At 38.0% G+C, this 21,753-nt stretch overlaps 1 protein-coding gene across 1 annotated transcript in view; it reads left to right on the top strand.

Moving 5' to 3' along the window:
- Nucleotides 1–8,060: 8,060 nt before the first annotated feature.
- Nucleotides 8,061–21,753, top strand: part of LOC103389497 (ankyrin-1-like) — a 64,449-nt gene continuing 50,756 nt past the window's right edge. Inside the window, 2 exon segments of the mRNA XM_025062220.1 lie at nt 8,061–8,258; nt 9,975–10,806. Of these exon segments, the coding sequence (XP_024917988.1) occupies nt 10,681–10,806 (126 nt within the window). The 5' untranslated portion in view covers nt 8,061–8,258; nt 9,975–10,680.

Raw genomic sequence — 21,753 nt, 5'->3', positions numbered from 1 at the left:
TATTACGATGGAAACCTGATTGTGATAACGAGCACCCAACACTGTCACTTCATTCTGTAAAAACATTTAAAATACTTACAGCAATAAGAAAACATATTTAAAAAAAACGTTTTTGGCTGTTTATTTTAATATTGTATTTATAAATATATATTAAAAATAATGAAATAAAAAGAGGAAGAAAAATGAAGAAAGACATGTTTAACTTATTTTAAAATCATTCTTAATATAGGAAAATAATTAGAAATAAATATTTCTTATTTTCATAAAAGTACGTTAGTTTCATTAAAAAATATGAAGTAAATAATAAAATATAAAAACAACAAAAAACAGCACTAATTATTTTTGCTGTTAATGTTTTTTATATATTTTTAATGTATTAATTATATATTTTTCAGCTCTGATTTCTTTTTATAATCCTATACAGTCCTAACATACTGATAGATTTTGACCAAATTATAACTTTATAAAAACTGAGAATATCATATTAATTTTAATTTATAAATAACTTTTTCTGACTCCAGTGTACAGACATAAACTTTCTATACAGTAGGTAAACTCCTCGTCTTCAACTTAGTCCTCTTGGTTTTCCTGCTCTTTGACACATTTTGTCACAGTCTGTCACTTTTCCTCTGTCTGCTTTTTTACTCCCCCTTTGTCTCTGTCTCTGTCTGACTGTCTGTCTCTCCCTCCCTCTCTCTCTCTCTCCCTCCCTCTCTCTCTCAGTGAGCCTGAGCCACCGCCCAGTTGCTGCAGTGCAGCTCGTTTCCCTCTTTCCAAAAAACCTCCCTTCGTCTCCCCTCCTCCCCCTCTCTCTGCCTGTATATCGTCTGTGTCCCTGCAGCAGTAAAAGGCAGGGAGGTGAGTATTTGTGCCGCTCACCGACCTTAACACGGCGCTGTCCCATAAAGAGTGGACTGCTGCGTTCTGCTGGGTGTTGCAAATGTTCATTCCGTGCACACACAGTCTGAACTCTCCCTCCACTGCACCCTCCGTCTCTGTGGCGTAATTTTACTTAATAATGGCCATAAAAATTGTTCTCCGACAGAAACTTTGCAGCAGAAGAACATTCTCCCTCCTCCCTCCTCTCCTCGCTGCAAAAACTCAGTGACCCCAAATCATTTGCCACCCAGGGAAAAGGAGGCGTTAATGGGACGGGCCGTGACGAGACAGTCTGTGCCTCTGTGTCACATTAGATAAAGTCAAACCTTGTTCATTTCCACAGTGGAAATTCAACTGTTGTAGTAGCTGAGCAGCTGATAAGGAGTCGATAAAAGGAATGAAATGAGGAGTGAGGTGTCAACGTCCGTCACACAAACAGACACTGTCACACCTGTGGGGTAAAACTGACTGACATATGTGGCCCACTCAACGTTCTTAGACAGAACCCCATTTTCAAGTTTCAACAACATAAACAAAACCCACTACATAATTTGTGGGGAGCCACTAGGAACCGTTTGTGGCCCACACGTGTTCTTAGTCTATACTCCATGTTATACCAAAGTAGACCAATGTCATATGAGGCTTCAGCATTAAGAAGGTTCTATGACAGCAACAATGGTTTAGTCTTGACTAGAACAGACCTAAGACTGAGGACTAAAATGCAGTCCTAAACCATCACAAAGCCTCTGAGACGTTTTACTGTTCTTGTTATGTTATTGCGTTGCGTTGCGTTACGTTACGTTACGTTACATTGCGTTATGTTGCGTTACATTACATTGCGTTATGTTATGTTATGTTATGTTATGTTATGTTATGTTATGTTATGTTATGTTATGTTATGTTATGTTATGTTATGTTATGTTATGTTATGTTATGTTATGTTATGTGTGTTATGTTATGTATGTTATGTTATGTTATGTTATGTTATGTTATGTTATGTTATGTTATGTTATGTTGTGCTATGTTATGTTATGTTATGTTATGTAATTCTTTAAATATTAGAAATCAAACAGAGCTCCTCATCCAGCTGAGTGACTCAAAAGACCGGGCTTAGAAAGTGTGTGTGTGTGTGTGTGTGATTATGTTATGTTATGTTATGTTATGTTATGTTATGTTATGTTATGTTATGTTATGTTATGTTATGTTATGTTATATATTACTGGCTCAGCACTAGTATAAAAAGGGACTCACTGTCCTAAACCACCAGGTCCAAGGATGTTCCTGGGACAAACTCAAGATTCATGGGAGAACAACTTTGTCACTGTGACTGTGATACTGTGTGGTGACAAGATAAACTCTCAGTTTCCACTGTGACCTGGACTTCAGGGCAAACACAGCTTCAGCTCAGCGTGGGCGTGGCCACTTCATGCTGTGAGCTGTTTATACAGACAGCAAGTTTGGGGGAAACTATTTTGGGACAGCTGAGTACAGAGATAGCCTTAATTAAAATGTTGTCTGTAGTGTCCAGGGAGTCTGCTGTAGGGTTTGACCTTGAGCTCAGAGCCAGGATCAGGACAATGCAGAGAAAAGACAAGAGGGACTCAACATGAGTCAAGTCACAACTCAAAGCTGAGTTAAGTCTGGCTTCATTTATAGAGACTGTCATTTTGTTGCAGACATGTTTTCTCTGTGTGTGCTAATTAGTATGAGGTACCTCATTTCTGCTTTTTGCTTTGTCATAGTGGAGTTTTTGAAATCAGGAAAGCACCACTTACTACAGAGACGAGGGTGGTAAAGAGTCTGCCAGCTGTCCTGATGACGGAGCTGCAGCAGAGCACCCAGAGATCTAGAGGACAGTGTAGGACAGAGACAGTATCTACAGGCTGCTGCAAGAAGAAGACGGTCAAAAACAAGGTCGTAAAATATGCCCACAATACATTAGAGACGTTTAATGATAAAAATGACGAGTTTCTAACACAGTCGTTAATGAAGCTACTTCCCAGGTTTACAACTGTGTCTGATCAATATTCATTCTTTATCTACAGCTTTGGGTATGAATATTTACTGACTTATACATGTATTTATAAATATATTTATTTATATAGTTGGTTATTTTATATAAGTGCTGTGTTGCTTCCTAATGTCGACTAATAAAAAAAATCAGGCAAAAAACTAAACCAATCCAACTACATTTTTTCTATCTCTATTTTGTTACTACAGAAAGTACTATACATTAAAATTATACAGTTATATATATAAATAACATATATTTATATATGTGTACATATATTGCAATTATATGATTGACATATGTGATGGCCAACGAGGAAATAAATCTTAGCCAATGGAATTTTGGAATATTTTATGAAAATTGCCCCAAATTCAGTGCCCTCACGTATCATTCCCCAGGTGCACACTATTAACTCTATTAAAGAGCTAAAGGTTAGCAAACAATTCAAAATTGTTCTCATAATGAATATCTAAATATCATTCCTAACAATATTTTATTAAAATCCTAGCACAGCAGCGATCTAAGTGAAAAAAGATAGATTAAAAAACAATTAAATCACAATTGATGAAAAATAAATTAGCCATTTTAGCTAAAACTAGCTTGATATGACCCAGTCTGCTCAAAGTCTGCTCAAATATATCTAAAAGTTAGCTTGGAGGAGAGACAAAAGTTAGCCAGTGAGATAATATTCACTTTGATGAAAATGCATGAATAAAAATACAAAAATATATGTATTTGTTTCTGATGATGATGATTATTATTATTATTATTATTATTATTATTATTATTATTATTATTATTATTATTATTATATATTATAAGTGACACAACAGAATGCCTTGTCCCCTGCTCTCACTTCCTGCCTGGTTGCATCAGTCTAAATGAAGACTCCAGACCCGTGTTGTACACCTCTGTTGTGGCTGCTGCTTCGTAGAACAACTTGTTTGCCGCTGCAGTTTGCAGGAGCTCTGCATGGCGGACACGTTTACTGTAATGTAACTCTTGCAAAACTAAATAAATAAATTTTTAAAAAAGAATGGAAGGAGGTCATCAATGAGTATTGATTGTGAGGAGCGAGATTCTTGTCCTCTAGTGCATTTGAGCTGCTCTCCTCGGCCCTGCCAGGTAATTCAAGCCTCGGGGGCTGTGAGTTTCCCGTCAGCAGCAGCAGCAGTATGAGGAGGGGAGATCATCTGCAGCTCTAGAGTCTAGGAGACAAAGTAATCTAGGTTTTTTAGGAGTTCATCAACACCTTTCTGTGACCTCATCCTTTCTTCCACATGACAGAAACTTGGATGGGAAAGGATGATGATGAAGGCAGTTGAAGATTTAAAGGCACAGAGAGGAATGGTAAACCTGTTAAAAAGCTGATAAATATGCAAGCATCATCATCATCATCATCATCATCAGCGTCTGCTGCTCTCTGAAAGAGCTTTGGCGATGTAAAAGGAGACAGGTATTTTAGGCAGTGCAGAGCTGCCAGTGTGTGCCTGGAGCCTTCTCATCAGCATTTCAGAGGAAGAGAGAGAAAGTTTGCATTATTCTTCTTCTTGACAGGAAGCTGCTCTGCAGTATTGTGGCGTCTTGGCTCGGACCGGGGTGACTCTGAGATAATTTCTGGTCGTCTTCCAAGCTTTTACCCCATCCCTCCCTACATCCCTGCCTCCCTGCTGCACTTTTATCCTCGGAGTGGCTCCAGCACGCCCAGATCTGTTGATCAATAGGCTCTAATGGAAGAGCAGCCATGCACAATGTTACATCATAAAGTCATCGCTACCCGATTGTGTGCCTTTCCTTTCTCTAACACCAAAGACATGCTCTTGCTCTGGCGTATAAATCTGTCAATCAAAAAGAAAAAATAATTTAATCTACTAAAGTTTTATGATCCTAGTCCGGACCAGAGGTCATCGTAAAAATGTGATGTAACTCCCCAAGTCCAAAAGTTTTCTGTGCAAGTGCAGTAAAAGAACGACGGATGTCATTTTTATGTCTCAGGACACAGGGACGCAGTTGCATTGAAATCACGAGTAACAGAAATGCTTCGTATGGAAACAAATTCACCCAGTGACATGATTGATCTTTGAAAAGATAAAAATAGACGTCAAGGACGATGATGGTGGAGTGAACGCAAAGTCATTATGGGATGGACTCACTGTTCTACAGCCATCTTGGCAACATCACATAAAGGAGAGTGGTTCTCTGCACGAAAGACCAGACTGCATTCAAATTAAAAGTCAATGTCCAAAGACTGGCACGGGGATCAATCGTGGCACTTAAATTGTTTTAATTTGTTCGATAACCTTTTAAAGTATTTACAACTACATTGTTTCTATCTTGATTTTTTGTCTATGTAATACTTAATACTGAGTATTATTAAGAAATGTAGATAAATTGTCAAAAGAAATTTCAAAATCAGCTGATTTACCTAAAGATATTTCAGAAGATTTAGACTTTAGCTAATATATTAGCCTAAAATTAGCTCAGAAAAGCTAGAAATAATAACAAAAGTTCAAAATAAGTAAAGTTAGTAAATATATTATCTCAATTTTAGCTCGGAAAGACTTACAAATCATGTGATATATTAGCTGTAGTGAGCTAATATATCACATAATATATCAGCTAAAGTTAGCCAGTATATCAGCCAAAAATTTAAGCTTAGAAAGAACTAGCATTTAGCTGGTACGTAGGATAAAATTTAATTTAGAAGAGCTAGAAGTTTGTTATAATAATTCACTTTAATTTTGTTCATTTAGTTGACATAATGGCCCAAACATAGCTCAACAGAGCTGGATTTATATAATGGCTTAAATTTAGCGCACAAACAGCTAGCTGTAGCTGCCATCAGATAGCCTGGAAAAAAGTGTAAAGTTAGCTTATACAAGAGTGTAAATTTGGAACAAATACAGAGTAAAAACGTTGCTGATATGAAGGCCTTAATCAATCATATACAGCACTGGAAGTTATCTGGCGTTATAGCCTAAAGTTGGCCTCAATTTAGCATGGCGTTAGCTAAATACAAGCCACAATGAATCACAGAAAAATCATAAACTCAGCTGATACATTGGCCAAGAGTGTAAAGTTGTCCAAAATAAAACCAAGAGTTCTCATATAAATGTTTTTAGATACATTAATGCCATAGCTAACATTTAGCCCAATTTAGCCCAACAACTATAACTGGGCTAAAATAACAATTGATTGAAAAATTATCCAAATAGCTTTAAAACAATTTCTAGAAAGTTAAATAAATTACTGCTATATTCTTTTCACCCCGTTGTGCATTTATTTCAAGCAAACGTTCAACACGGTTGTGGGACTGTAGCAGACTTACATGTTGAAACAATGCTGACCTCTACAGGTAAAATCTGTAACTACAAGCTAGATATTATAATATACACTTTTTACAAGCAGTGAAAATTGCTTACGTAATAAGAGGGGAAAAAACCTAACCGTAAACAGTGTTATAGGTTTGTCTAATGACAAATTGCTGATAAAGTAAACACTATTAAGGTTTACTTTTCATTTCCTTTCCTTACATGTATAGACTCCATTATTAGCTTTGAAAAAAGGCTAACGTCCTGAAAAATTCAAAGAGCTGAGACATGAGTGAATCTCCTGCATCATAAAAAAATGTTTGAACTCAACAACCTCTCTCTTCAGAATGACAGGGCACACCAGCGAATAGCTGATTCCAGACCGGCTTTTCTTTTTTTGTCTCTGAAGGAAGTGCAAGTCATCGTCAAGGGCAAAGAGCAGTTAATGCAGAGTCACATTTTGGAGTGAGGCCAAAGATTCCAACACTGCAAAGCAACAGAGCTTCTCACAGACATTATACTAACAGATATTCCTCCATGGTGATCTCCCAACGACAAAATCTTTTTTTTCTTTCTCCATCACACTGGGTTCAGGGTGTGTTAAGGCGTCGTAACATACCAAACAAAAATGTCATAAACAGTATATGCAATGCAATATACTAATATTGATAGATTGAAATACATTTTGAATCCCATGGGAATTATGGTATAGTATATTCTATTTTCAGTTTACTCACAGTTTACTTACTATAGTGAAGTCTGGGCCTATTTAGTTGAACACCGCGCTGATATACAGTACTAACATGGACTGAATTCCTTCCAACAGCTGAGTCTCACTTTTTTTGTTTTAGTTTCTATAGCCATTCTCTCTATACAGTCACTCTGCTGCCACCTGGTGGAAGATCGTTTTATTATTCTGCCTGTTACTGTCGCAGACATGTGCAAAAGAAAACAAACAAATCATAGTTTTAAAATCAATTTAGTGAAAAGTCACGATTTTGTCACGTCACACGCTGTGGTTGTTCACTGATCTAACATAACATGCTAACAAAGAATAACATTAATTAAACGTGTTTACTCGAACAGGCTTCACAGACACGATAGGTTCCAGGGGTACAATTGGTTAGTGGGCAGGACTTATGCTATAACAAGGTGACATACAGATTGTTGTATGTTGTAAATTCGGGCGCCACCTGGATTAACGACTAATAAAAGCTGTTGGAGAAGCCTGACTCACGGACGCTTCTTTAAATTAAAAGATGTGTCATTGAACACGTCAGGCTGACTGGATACAATTACAAGCAACTGCCACCAGATAGGAGTGTAACAACAGTAAACTCCACACCTTACTGTGCTAGCAGCATTGTTTTGGTACCCACAATTCTCAGCACCAAAGACTGATCTGCAGCTCAGGTACGTAGATCCCGGTACCCTGTTAATAAGCAGCAGACGAGATTTCTGAGAAGAACGAGGAGTTTTTTTTTAATGACTGGATGTTCACATTTTTACTCCCTGCTGTCCAGTTCCTTTTAGATTCAGTTTTTACAGTCTTGTCAGTAACAGGTGCTAAATTATTCAGCGTCAGTGATGGACCGTGCACAGAAAACTTTTACCTCAGGATACATTTTCCCAATACTCATTGATGACCTCCTTCCCTGTTTGAGTCGTAAAACGTGTCTTTTTTGCCTCAAATAAATCAGAAATAGAATTGCTAAATTGATATGAACTGCAAAATGATTTTAAGAAAATAATAATAGTATAATATAAGATATTAAAATATATTGGAAAGAAAACAGAAAGTACGTTAAAAAATAATTATGATTTCTAGTTTAGACAGCACTGGATGTAAATGCTTTAAGATGTGTTTGTCCACTGTTAAAAGGCTTCGAGAACTACTGGTTCAGGTACTTTACCTCACGTGGAACCTTTTTCTAATGGAAGGCAGAACCCACTAGGTGGCAGTAACGCTATTCAAGAAAAAAAAAGTCACCTGTTCTTTGACATTGAAGAAGAAGGGCAGACGGGGAAATGTGATCAGGGAGGAGACTCAATTTAAGGTGAGCTATAAATTCCTACACTTTACATAATCTTTTTGAGTGGAAAAAAATGTAAATTAATATTTTATTCGATGCAAGAATGTAGCTATAAAGTCTAAAAAATAAATTTTTGTTGTATGGTTAACCAATGACGTTACACACAAGCGCCAATGACTACGGCAAAAAAAGAGGTAATTAATCGCAAAAGGCACAGCTGCATGTAAAGTTTGAAGCTGGGTGAAGGTTTATGATTTTATATCACAGGTTTTAACAGTTTTACCATTACATTATCGGTTTACTCACAGAGTAGCTGTGGATTTCTCGCAATTAAATATAATTAATTGTAATTGTATCTAACCATGATTAATCAAAATGTATTAACCTTCCAAATTTGACAGGGTTAAGGTTAAGGTTTTCTCAGTTGTTGAAATGGAGAGAATAAATGTAGTTTTGCTTCATAGAATTGAATGATTAGACTTGAATGTTATGTAATGTCCCTGTAGCAGCTCTTTGCAATAAGCCTATATATTCACGGTGTTTGCTAATCACTGAACGTTGAGAAGATTTGTGTCTGACAAAAGGATCACACATTAAAACCACTTACATCGCCGATACATTTCTGATTTCCGTTGGCCTTGTTTTTATTGTGCCTCGGCATGTGAAGGTTGTCTGTAGAACTAGGGTGACCTGTTCTGTTTGGAAATAGGATTTTAATTACAAATGTTATACCAAATATTCAAAAGAAAAAGTAACATTTTAAATTAAATGTAATGTGTAAGAACCATACAAAACAAAAATAGAACATTGTTAAAAAAAATGAAATGCATCTGTCAAATCATCCCTCTTCTCTGGTGCATAAACAGTTCAACCACAGCAACTTATGTAGTGAGGTTTAGAGAAATGTGATTAGCCATCAAAATTCCCCAACACACAATAACGGATATGTCTGAGCCAGCTATAAATCAGTGATTGGCTGGAATGAAAATGTTCTGTTCCGAGGCTGTTCGGCCAAATCAATTGAAGAGCTCATCAGTTTTGTGGAACTGTTTGTCATTTACAATATTTTTGCAAAACATCAGAACATGCCTGTTTTTTAAACATAACTTAATGTATTGTTAACATTGTTTTTCTGTAAAACGTAACTGTTTATAATAGTTAGTCATCGATTAATCTAAGCTAATCCTGCTAACCACCAGTATTAGTTTTAGTATAAGTTGCAACATTCGCACTCACATAAATTGCCGTGTTGAACAAATTAATATGTTAATTCTAAAACAGACAGTGGGCGCTTATACGTTTAATTTGATTTAATTTCTAAAATATTTTAGCACATTTCTGTTTTCTAAATCCTCACACCTGAATCAGCAAAAGCAGATGATCATAATCATAAAACATTCTTTAAAATTAAATTTAAGTTCTTGCATGTTGATGACATTTATTTCCAAAGTAGATTCATTTTCTTTAATATTATAATTTCTAAAAACCTTCCTGTTCTCACTGTCTCTGCTCATGCACTATCGACTTGCTGCTTGAAACATCCGTGCACTTCCCGTCTGTGATGGAAAAAGAGAAAGCAGTGGAGAGAAATGGGAGACATGCAGTTTTTATGAAGCACTGACGTGGACGATGTCTTCTTTTACTCTGTGTCTGATTCTGATTAAAAAACAGGAATGAAGTGGTGCATGGAGGTACAAATGAAATGACACATCTGTCTCATGTCTTCCCATGTGTCTCCAGGAGGTAGGTGTCACGGAGAAGCCTTGGTCCGAGAGAGGAAAGACGTGAAAAAAATAAAACATCTGAAGGCATCTGCAGCCCTGTGGCGCCCTCATCTTTGTACCACAGTTACGTAAGAGGCAGCAACACCTTGTGTGAGAGGAAAGCCTTGAGCAGAAAAAAAAGTGTGGAAAAAGCAGCAGAGCAGCGGGAGGAGCAAGGAGACATTTGACAGAAGAGCAACGCAAGGGTTCCCACTGTGCCCAACACAGGACTGCGTGACAGGTCTGTGTGTGAGAGCGCAGGGAGAGGAGGAGAGTGGAGGAGAGAAGGAGGGAAGGTAGCACAGAAAGAAGGGGGGAGGGGAGGCAATTCAGTGCAGTGAAAGCTTAGTGGATGAGTAGCAGCCGCGGCACAGGCACCAGCCTCAGCACCAGCATCAGCTCCACTAGCTGTAGCATCTTCTGAGTGCAGACGCTGGAGGCTGTCTTGTGGATGCTGTAGCATCAGCGTCACACAGATCCGCACACAGACCATCCCAACGCCTGTCTCACACACACTCATGTCGTGGTGGCCACCAGAGAGGAGTTAACAAGTGACGAGGGTCTGGGGGACAGTGGGACACAGGAGGAGGGACGCAGGGAGGACCTGGTGGTAGAGTAAATCAAAAGAGGAGGGCTGGAGCAACAGCCAGTGGGGCAGCAGCAGCAGCAGTAGCAGCGGCACCATGGCGCAAGCCGCCAAGCAGCTCCGCAAGGCCAAGGACTTAGCGGAGGTCGCCGCCCAGGAGCAGAGGGAGAAGGAGGAGGAGAAGGCAAAAAGGAGGAATCGATCCAGAGACCGCAAGCGCAAGGTATGTGTGTGTGTGTGTGTGTGTGTGTGTGTCTGTCTCTGGAGACCATGGGAGGTGATGGTAATTCTTGCATCCACCCTCCCTCCACCTGTCTTTTTCTACCAGCCTCTCTCCTTCTTTCACCAAATGTGTTGTGCACGTTTGTCAAGGTTGCAGTTACAAATGTGTAATTACTCAGTTGTTCCTGCAGCCTCAGCTGGTGTGTACGTGATTGTAGGCCAACCAGTGAGGCACATATGCTCCGGTACAGCTGGTATTTCTCATAGCTTATGACAAATAGGAATATAGTTGTAGTTATATGTCGGTAGTGGGAAATAAGGCCAAAATACAGGCTGTTTCTTTAACCGTTGACTGTCTTTTACTCCAGAAGCTTCGGTAGTTGGTCGGGTTTCTCGCTTCCAAGGCTGCAGCTCATTCATATTAATGTGATGCAAGTTCAGTGCATAGACAGATATTTTCATGCATACAATCACATTAGCATTGATGTGTTCTGCATACTCTACTCTGGCCTGGGGAGTGGTACTGCTTCGTCTTTGATTTGGTGTCATACCTCGTGTTACTTTTTTTTTTTTTTTTTTTTCCAATGTGCAGAAATGAAATGGAGGGGGAGTATATAGGTAGCCTTTAACTAAACTTTTCCTTTTTTGTCCTAGTTGTAGTGAACACCACATCAGTGTTTTCCTATTATTTTAATTTATGGTCAGGAATGTGTCACCAACTGGGCTTGAATGGAATGTGATACTGTAGGCACAGCAGCTCTTAGTCACTCCTCTGTTTTACTCACCCACTCTAGCTGTGCCTTCGGGTGCAGGTTTTATTAAGGTTGCAGTTCTGTTCCCTCACACATGGCAGTGGGGACAATGTTGACCACTATAACACACCAGGAATTTTTTTTATTGAGGGCCACTGCTGTAGATTGGGTCTTAGTCTGATTTATTTTAATGTGCAGTATGAAATGTTAATTATCCATTCCCATTCAGACCAAATCTGTGTTTGAAACGATTAGCACAACATTAGCTCTAGAGAGACAGGGTTCAATATTAGGAGTGCTGTGTTTCCTCAAAATCTGCAGCATTCGGATGAATGTTAATCATTCCCAATTACTAACTCAGAATCTGATTTAAAACCATTAGCATACCATTAGCAATAAAAAATGCAATTAAATGCCCTTTTATTGGCTGTCTTATTTCACACTATATTATAATAAATGTTAAAAATTCTGTCCAAATTATACATTTTTATAAACAAGCCATTGTTAAAAAGGTTCATTTTGCATGATTCAGTAACATCTACTGGTGGTAGAGTTACTGTGGTTTCTTGATCACTATTCCTGTTAAAGAATCAATCGTAGCCTAGTATTTTGTTCCATAATACATTATGATATTGATATTGATCACCTCCATAAAATAGGCCCAATATTATATTAAAGTATACTATACTTCAATCTTGGTAGTGATCTACCAGAACATGATATAAACACTGTAAATCATAGGTTACTATAGAGGAAATGTGTCATCTAGACCAAGTATGGTCAACAGTAAACAATAATGTCTTCACTGTGAGATCAATATAATATAATATAATATAATATAATATAATATAATATAATATAATATAATATAATATAATATAATATAATATAATATAATATAATATAATATAATATAATATAGAAGTGCACTTAAAACTAAAGCCACAATTAACTCTCTTTAGTCGTTATTACATCATATAATTCATGAACATTAGGAATCTATTATGTTATATATTTAAATATAATATATAAACAACATATTTATTAATATCCTTGGAAAACAAAAAGAAAACATACTTAAGATCCGTGATTTTCCACCCCTTTGTCGCAGCCCATTATTATCCATATTTACTGTATGTATGTTTTCTTAAATTCCTGCATGGATATCAGAGTTGTGTTCAACTAAATAGGATTGATTTTCACGCCATGTCAGGTAAATTGTGATTTCATTGAAACAGTAATCCATAACTTTTTGTGACAATTATTACTTGATGCACATTTTTTTATTTCTAATAGAAATTATGCACTGTGGCTCAAAAAAGGTTTACGAAGGTTATGTAACAGCTACTGATTAAACAGTCATTGTTGTGTCTCATTAGGGTTTGGTTAATTTTGCACAGAATGTGTAATGATATTTTAAGCATTCTGTAATTAGATTTTTATCAAGGAATATATATATATATATATATCTATATATATATACTTTTTTTCTTCTTTTTTTACAAAATGATGTTAACATAAATCTCAGACTGCTGACTTATCTGTGCTGCTCACATTCTTGCAAGTAATTTTTGCTGTGGAAGACATCTGCAGTATTTCTCTTTGCTTCAAAGCAAATCCATCACAGATCACAGATACGAAGGTTCCCAGGATAGTAATTAGCTACATTGAATGTAAATCAGACTTGGCAACCTGACATATCATTGTTCTTTCTATTCCCAATACCCAGTGGTCGTCATTGATTCCATGAAGAGATCCAGTGATAACTCAGGCCTGGTTGGGCAGTGATCTGTTTTGTTTTTTTTTTCTTTTTGTTTGTTTGTTTTTAATATTGCATTCATAGCTCTTGTGACTAAGGCCAAATCGTAAAGTGAGTTTAATGCGGGTCTGTGATTTCAATATTACTGAAGTGCTGTGTTCTGCATGCTGGATGTTGCCGAGGTAGGTAAACATAAATGTGTTGTAAATGTCATCCTCTCGCTGTCGACAGTACGGCTACAGTGTGTGGTGTTTGTTCCTTATCAAAGTGGCAGCAGTTTGAAATCTAGCTAAATCCAATGCTGTGTGTCAATTAAGTGTGAGGTAAATGTTTGTCCACATATTGACAGTATGTATCCTTGACTTACTGACTGTAACCCTATCACTAAGAATGACTTAACCACAATCTGGTCATACTTTGGTCGGTAAGTCCTGAATATTTGATCTGTCTTGGATGCTTTGTCATTAACAAGACAACAGTTCTAGGATCTAAGGGTGACACGAAGAACAGGCCAGCATCAGTGAAGCTACTGAAAAAGCTTCGAGGCAGTTGTAGATCAGGGGTAATGGTCCTTAGGGTACCGTTCTGCTTGAACCCTAACTAGAAACTCTCACTCATGGTTGGGTCAACTGGTGCGATAATTGGTTAAAGTCTGTAAACACCCAGTGGGTTCATCAGTGTTGTTACCAAGCTGCATCTGGATGCAGGTGGTGATGTCATGCCCTTAATACCAGTACCACTAATTTTTATACAGGCATCAGAGTTACATGTGTTCATCTAATGGATGTTTCCTGGTTATCTTCTAGCATTCCAAAATGGTCCTTGGGCTTGGAGTCAGGTCTCTGTAGCCAATAAAAATCTCTAGCCTGGGTAGGAGCTCAGTTCAAGCATCCCTGCTCATGCACATTTTTTTCTTGTTTCTTTGAGCCCTGCACTTAATACAATGGACGCAACGATCTGCTAATGGATGGTGGAAGCTCTTTGTGTAAATGTGTGTATGAGAGTGTGAATGGCTCCTAAGTAGTTGCATGTTTGCATGTGGGCTGCTTTTGTGTTTGGGTGTTACAGGAAACAAGTGACGGGGTATCCTGTTTCATTTCTATGGATGCATTGAAACATTTTGTCATAATTAGCCAAGATGTAATACTTTGCCTGTTTGACCCTTTTTTTTCTACCCATTGCTCTGACACAAATGATAAAGGTAAAACATTATATTTTTAATTTGTAAATTTGGTAATTACATATTGAATCATGTGCATACATAAACATTTAATTCTAAACAGAAAAAGATCTCTGTTTAGGTGTTTGAATAAGGTTATGTTAATGCAGTAATAAATTAGAGATGCATGCTGCACTTACTGTTACGGTCATTCTTATTGTGTATTTAAGACTTGAAAGAGTTGCATGTCTCTGGGAGTACAAGCAGCTTTTATTAGCTTTGATGTTGGTAACAATGTTTTTCTCCTATTCTTTATATCCACCTCAAATCATTGCGGGCTTCGGTTCAAATTTTGCAAGTTCTCGCAGCAGTGTTGTGTGTTGTCCTCATGAAATGATATTCGTTCTATAAAGAACACTTTAATCCACTATATTTTTTGCAAATACTTTCATATTTGACAAAAACACTCATCATATATAGTATGTGACTCTTGACATTATCATTGCAACCCATTTTTAGATAGATAGTAGTTTTATCTTGATACCTGACTCACTACTACAGTGCAATTTGAGGAACCTGAACATCTAAGAACCCTTTCTTTTGACATGCCTGATGTATAATACTATAAAAGTGTTTAAAGTTTACAGATTTATTTTTGCAATTTTATAAATGCAAAAAAACGTTTTTAACCACGGTTTTTACGTTGAAAGTTACACCAGCAGTAATACCTGCCATTAGGGGGCCGAAAGAAAACAAACAACAATATACATTCTGTAACAAAGTGGCTACTATTTGGCTAAAAAGTAAGGAGTGCTGACAGGATTCTATCACGCACTATAATAATATCAGAGTTTGTAGCCTGTGGCAGTACAGTGAAGCAGGACAATACTGTAGACAAAGACCATCCACCAGATCATTTGTTTTTATTAGGCGATATCTTGGGAGTGCAACAATAATACGGTCCGTGCCTTCTCACGTGATCAGGGTACCAGAGGGCAGATGAGCCAAGGTCAAATGGAAGAAATCAGCCCTGGGGCTCAGACTAAAACATCCACTGGCTATAGTTACCTGCTAGCCTAGGATTACACTGCATCTGAGACCAGAGCTCGCCATCTATCTGCACACCACAGCACCTGCTCCCCTCTGATCAAGGAGTCAACGTTGCCCCAGATCCATGGCCGACATTAATCAGACCTTACCAGGGCTTATCTAGAACTTCAATCGTAAAAACATTGAATTATTTTGGTCAGGACTTCTAAGGGCTTTCTTATCATCTTGTTTTGTCAGATTATTTTGGTAAATTGTAAAAATGTATCATTTGAGTTATTTTATATTTATAAAGTGAAATGAAACTAAGTTGGATTGCTGTATGTTGCGAACCATTGAGACACAATGTAACAAAAACAATGTGACAAAAAAATTACATTTTTTTTATTTCAAATGGTAAATTGTATGTATTGTTCCATTTTAACTCAAATCATATCAAGATGGAGATCTGCACATCCAAAAAAGACAAAGAATGGTGTATCTAACGTGGGGCTCTGTGTTTAGCTCATTTTTATTATTCTAACTCTTCACTAAAATAAACAATTAGAAAATACCTAGTGAGTTCAGGGTCCCTTCAAATTAAACACCTCTAAATTAAAGTCATTATTTTGTATTCTTGGTAAACATATAAAAAATCCTTCATACTACAGTGCTATTTCTATATCTAAATAAATCAACACAGATTTATTTATTTCCCATTTCTATATCTAAATAAATCTGTGTTGATTTATTTAGATATAGAAATAGCACTTTGACATTGTTTCCCAGCATGCAACACTTGTGTGGTCAGAGAGTCGATGTGCCGATGGCCTCCATTAGATCGATCAACAGTGATCACGTTCTACCAGAGTAACAGACTCATGCCATCCTGCTAATCAAAGCATCCATCACTATTGTTAGCAAGGCCAACCAACATGGTTAGTCTGGTATGCAGAGGGGGGAGGTCTAGACCGTAAATCTTACCCCAAAGTTTATCATTACCCAGGGGTCGCGTCGCCAGGGGATGTGAAATGACGGATGTTACCATACTGATTACAGCGTGACCCCATGTACACCCAGATGAAGAAGATGGATGAGGACTTACCTTGGTTCGAGATGAAATTCCCAGTGTACATGAAGAGAAATGTTAGGAACTGCTGTATCCTAGCATCAGTAAAACAATTCTGGTATCCTAGTAACAATTGCAAAAATATCTTATTTACCTACTTCACCTATTTAGAGCATACTGTATACTACACAGCTGTAATTATGCATTTGCATCGTCAACATTCATTAGTAGAACCCCTGTGTGATGTGCTGTTAATTTTTGAAGGATATCACAGGAAGAGTGAAAGTGATGCAGATCGTTTTAACTCCACACACACATCCGTAGCACAGGAGCTGCACATTACATAATGGATTTAGTGCCTCTCAAGGTCCACAAGGATCATGTGACCTGCAGGAACCTGCTAATGCACCAACGCGCTTGTTTTCAGGCACAATCGGACTTTTTGGTTCAGGGATGAATGGGTTTTACTTTATATTTGTGACAGAGCAGAAATTGAAAAGGTGTTGGAACACATGTTTTACACTGACAACCTACTGTATCTTCACATTTTTAAGAAGCCAGAATAAGACACTACACAGAGTAAATGCAGTCATCGACATACAGTAACCAACCTCCCTTCTGCTAGCCAGTGTTGAACGTACTGTGCTAGGGGAAAGTAGTAGTAGTAGTAGTAGTCATGATAACATTTATCCAGACTGCATTAACACAAATAAATTTACAACCTCCCTTGCACTGTTGCCTAAAATGTAAAGGGGGATTTCACAGGTTAAAGTGACCCCTTGTCACTTAAATATGGTCAGAGTGAGACAAGCTAGCACTGCAGGGAGGTGAAAAAAGTTCATTACAAGCATGGACAGTTTAATGAGACGTACATTTTGCTTTATTCCAAGAATTCAGGAAGTGACAAAAAAGTCAGAATTTTATGTGGAGAAAATATATACTTGACTACAGCTTTTCTTAATTTTTTTTGTCTACATAATGAGGCAGGATCACCATCTAATTTGAGATCCTTTTCAGGATCCTCACTCAATAGCTAATTTATGTTTTAAGGAGGTCGAATCAATGGTGTAACTAATTGGCCTCTTGAGGAACACCGTATTGGTTTTCTGGTTGTGAAATTATTGACAATAGATGTTACTTCAGAGGATTCCAAACACTCCTGCCAAACACCAGCTGCCATTCAATCATGCACAGATGTGGTCTGGTTCCCTTCATTCTACAGGGCTTGCATCAGCAATCATTGACGGCTGCAGGGCTGGGAGCAGGACAGATTGGTTTGACAGAAAAGCACCAGAATCTGTGGTTTTCCTCCGTCTACTGAAAATCCTCTGTCACCTCTGAACCGCCAGTCACTCCATTTTGCCTCTACCATTGTCAGCATGATCGTGCATTTTCTGCCTGTAGTAAAACACAAACTATAATCACCCAAGCAGTGTTATTTAAATGCACAAACACCTGTGGGAAAATACCAAAAGAATGGAGTTGGAAAATCCATTTAAACTCCTTACCGCTAATTGAATTTCTAAATCTAGGTTGAAGATAGAGAAGTGTAGAAAACATCCCATCATGCTCACAGAGCTTTTCCGTTATCAGCTGCATATTCTGGCTGAATTGTTTTCTTCAGACCTTTATTCTTGCTTTGTTTTGGGGTTTTTTTGTTTGTTTGTTTTGTTATTTCTTTGTCATGCTCAGCCCTCCTTTTTAATTCCAACTCCTTTTAGCTTCTCGTTACAACCTGTACACATTTGGACAAATGTTCCCAGATACATGTCAGTTCTGTTGCCATATTGTTGCAATCCGTTTCTGCGCTATAACATAGCAAGTCAGTTTTACAGCATTATTTACTGCAGGGGGAAAAGAAGATTTTGTCTTTTATGTTTTCTTTAAGAAATTGTCTTGGCACTTACTTTTCTGTGAGCATCTGTTTCCGAAGTGTAAACAGCCTGAAGCGGAGCCAATGAATGAACCACAGCCAGTGAGAAATTCTCCTTGGCGTTCGCTGCTGTTACAGTATGGCCAACTGTATGATTCATTTACGGCTGCACTCAACTTGTGTGTCAGGAGCGATGATTCAGATGCTGCTGACAGCTGCCGTCGGCCATAAACCAGTGTGGGCTTTTCCAGTAGGACCTACAGTACGTGAAGTATTGCAGTGCCTCTCCATCGTTTTGTTGTTCCCCATATATTGTATAACTCAAGTTAAACTTTGCACACATACAACATATTTTAAAAACGATGGCTGCAACACACTTAGAATGAAACTGAGGCAGGTGCTATGAGTAATACAGGGAATGGCTTGATCTGATGCTTGTGTAGGTAAAGGGCATATCAGATTAATCTTGGTATCAGCAGATACTCCAAGTTGCAGTATCGGTATTAAACATTAAAAAAAAGTTGTATTGAGCCATTCCTAGTATTGACTATAAATTACAATAACAGACTCAAACCCAACCCTACTGTTTAAAAACTTCAACCATGGGACACATGGGGACCTTACCGTAAGATATCTGGAAACAGGAATATCTAAAGTATTTTTTTTTTTAACAAAACAAATTAATTTGACAGTTTAAATGGTATAAATGTATTACCGGATTACAGTGAGAAAGCGAGGCAAACCTGCAATCACGACTCCTCAGCTCCAGTAAGGATGAATGAAATTGTCTTTCCTATTTACAGCTTTATTCTTTATTCAGTTGTGTTTATCTTTTTTGTTAGATCTAATTATTGTCATTTGGGTTGTGAATGAACCTGTACACAAAATACTGTTGAAAAAGTTTGGATAAGCAATCATCCAGGGTCCTGGAACGGATTCATCCTTTTTATATTGATTCCTATGGGGAATTGTTTCAAACTTTACGGTTCACGCCCTTCAGGAATGAATTAAGTTTGAAAACCGAGGTGCCACCATATATTTAATTGCTTTTTACATTATTGCCTTCGTCAAACTGCAGTTTGTTTGATTCCTCCAGACAGTACAAGTTAAAGTAGCTCTGGACTGTTGCCAGAGTCTGACTCAGCTTTTCAAGGCACTGGCGGGGTGACAGGGATTGAGCTGCTGGCTCTTACCCAGGCGATCCCACGGGGGAGGCCAAGGTTAAAGGAAAAACGTGCACTCTCTAACATATGCACATAACATACATATTAGATACACAAGCTAATCCTGATGCTCGACAAGATGATGCCTTATCACAATCCAAGACTCCAGGCTTTGCTGACGCGTCATCTGCTGATTGATTTTGTTTTTTAATTATACTGTATTTTGCACTCTCAACGGTGAGATTAGGAAAACTGTGTTGTCATGTCTAATCTTGCAGCAGTACACGCTGGAGAAACTGGAGATTGTCTACTCTCTCTTTCTGTTTTTTTGTTTTTTTTTTTTTTTCAAAACTGCCATCCACAGTAGCAGCGTGAGTAGCAGTGTTTTCCCTGTAGTCTCAGGTTTGTTTACGTTTCAGGAGCAATATAGATAGATAGATAGATAGATAGAGAGATGGACGGATGGGTGGATGGATAGATAGATGGATGGATAGATAGATAGATGGATAGATGGACGGACGGACGGACAGATAGATAGATAGCTAGATGGACGGATGGACGGACGGATAGATAGATAGAGAGATAGATAGATAGATAGACAGATAGATGGACGGATGGACGGACGGACGGATAGATAGATAGAGAGATGGATAGATGGACGGACGGACGGATAGATAGATAGAGAGATGGACGGATGGGTGGATGGATAGATAGATAGGTAGATAGATAGGAATCTGATAGGAATCTACATCTGTAATCACAAGAGAAGAGATAAAAGTAAAATAAAATGAACCAACGCCATGAATATTTGCATGTTAATTGTTGATAAAATTGATTCAGTGTATCAATATGTTTTATGCCCCCTTGTACTGTCCGACTGCAGTGCCACAAAAACTCACCTTTACTTGACTATGTGCACAATGTTCCAAACTGAATTCATTTGATGGTTTTAGTTCATGAGTAGCATATGTAGAATGCACCACTCCGATGGCATGTGTCCCGTCCTGGCAAATGATGTGACGTGATTGATGGAGCTCTGAATGAAGTGCAGCTCTGCTGCTGCTGCTGCAGTGTGTCAGCTTGTCTAGTTCATATTTTAGCTCTCCCTGGCGCATAAGGTTTTATTATAGCAGAAGCTTAGGAAAGAGCTCAGTCACTTCCCACTGGGACATTAATTGACGTGTGTCCCTGCAGGAAGCTGCCCTCTGTTCACATCTGTGGGATGTGTAGGTTTTAACTTAGAGATTTACTCAAACCTTGTATTTTCCACAGGAAAAGAGGTGCTAGATTTTTAGCTAAATGCGTTTGTTGAACATGAGCAGTTTTAGCGATCGATGACTGAAACGCTTAAGGTGACACTGAGAGGATAATTACAGTGTCTTCTGGGTGGTTCCTTAATTAGCATGTTGGCAGCAAACAGACAGCCATTAGTAGCATCAGTTAAAGAGGATCATGCAACCTAAAATACCTTTGCATTGTTTGAATTTTTTTTTTATTTAATTTTCAATGTCAATGTCTACTGGACTGAAAAAACTGCCTAGTAATTGGGAAAAAAAATGATTTTTTTGACTATGATGGAAATTATTCTTATTAAGCATGTTATTCATTGAAATATAATCTCACATTCAGAAAATACTTTGCAAAGAAATATGATTTGTATAAATCCACCTGTTTATACTCATTTATCAAGCACATGCTTCATGTATTCAGTGTCCCTTCATGGCTACATGCAGTACACTCACATCTTGTGAATCAGTGTCAGCCATGACCTTTGACCCCATTTGTTAAATTGTTAACAAGTTCATATCGCTAACAATTTTGTATCATATTCAAAATTGCTTTTTTCTTATTTGCTCTCTCACTGTCTCATTTCGACCAATCTAACTTTATGCAAAAATTATACTGGCACGCTCTCTAGGGACAGACCACTTGCTCCATCAGAAAATTGACGATCTGTGTGTGTTAACCCCTACTGGACCTTGTGCTTTTGATCCGACCCTTACATCAAGGATTTGTCCCATTGATGAATTGCTCCTCATAGGCTTAAACGTCCCCCGTGAACCTGTGCAGAATGCTGAATCATACGGAGATGGTTCTATCGATCGGCCCTAGAAGTGGTCACCGCCATCCTGTGAAATCCATCAGAC

This window comes from Cynoglossus semilaevis, chromosome 14 (genome assembly GCF_000523025.1).
Source record: "Cynoglossus semilaevis isolate Cse_v1.0 chromosome 14, Cse_v1.0, whole genome shotgun sequence".
Lineage (NCBI taxonomy): Eukaryota > Metazoa > Chordata > Actinopteri > Pleuronectiformes > Cynoglossidae > Cynoglossus > Cynoglossus semilaevis.
The sequence above is the reverse complement of the archived record's forward strand: the minus strand, read 5'-3'. Positions and strand labels throughout refer to the sequence as shown.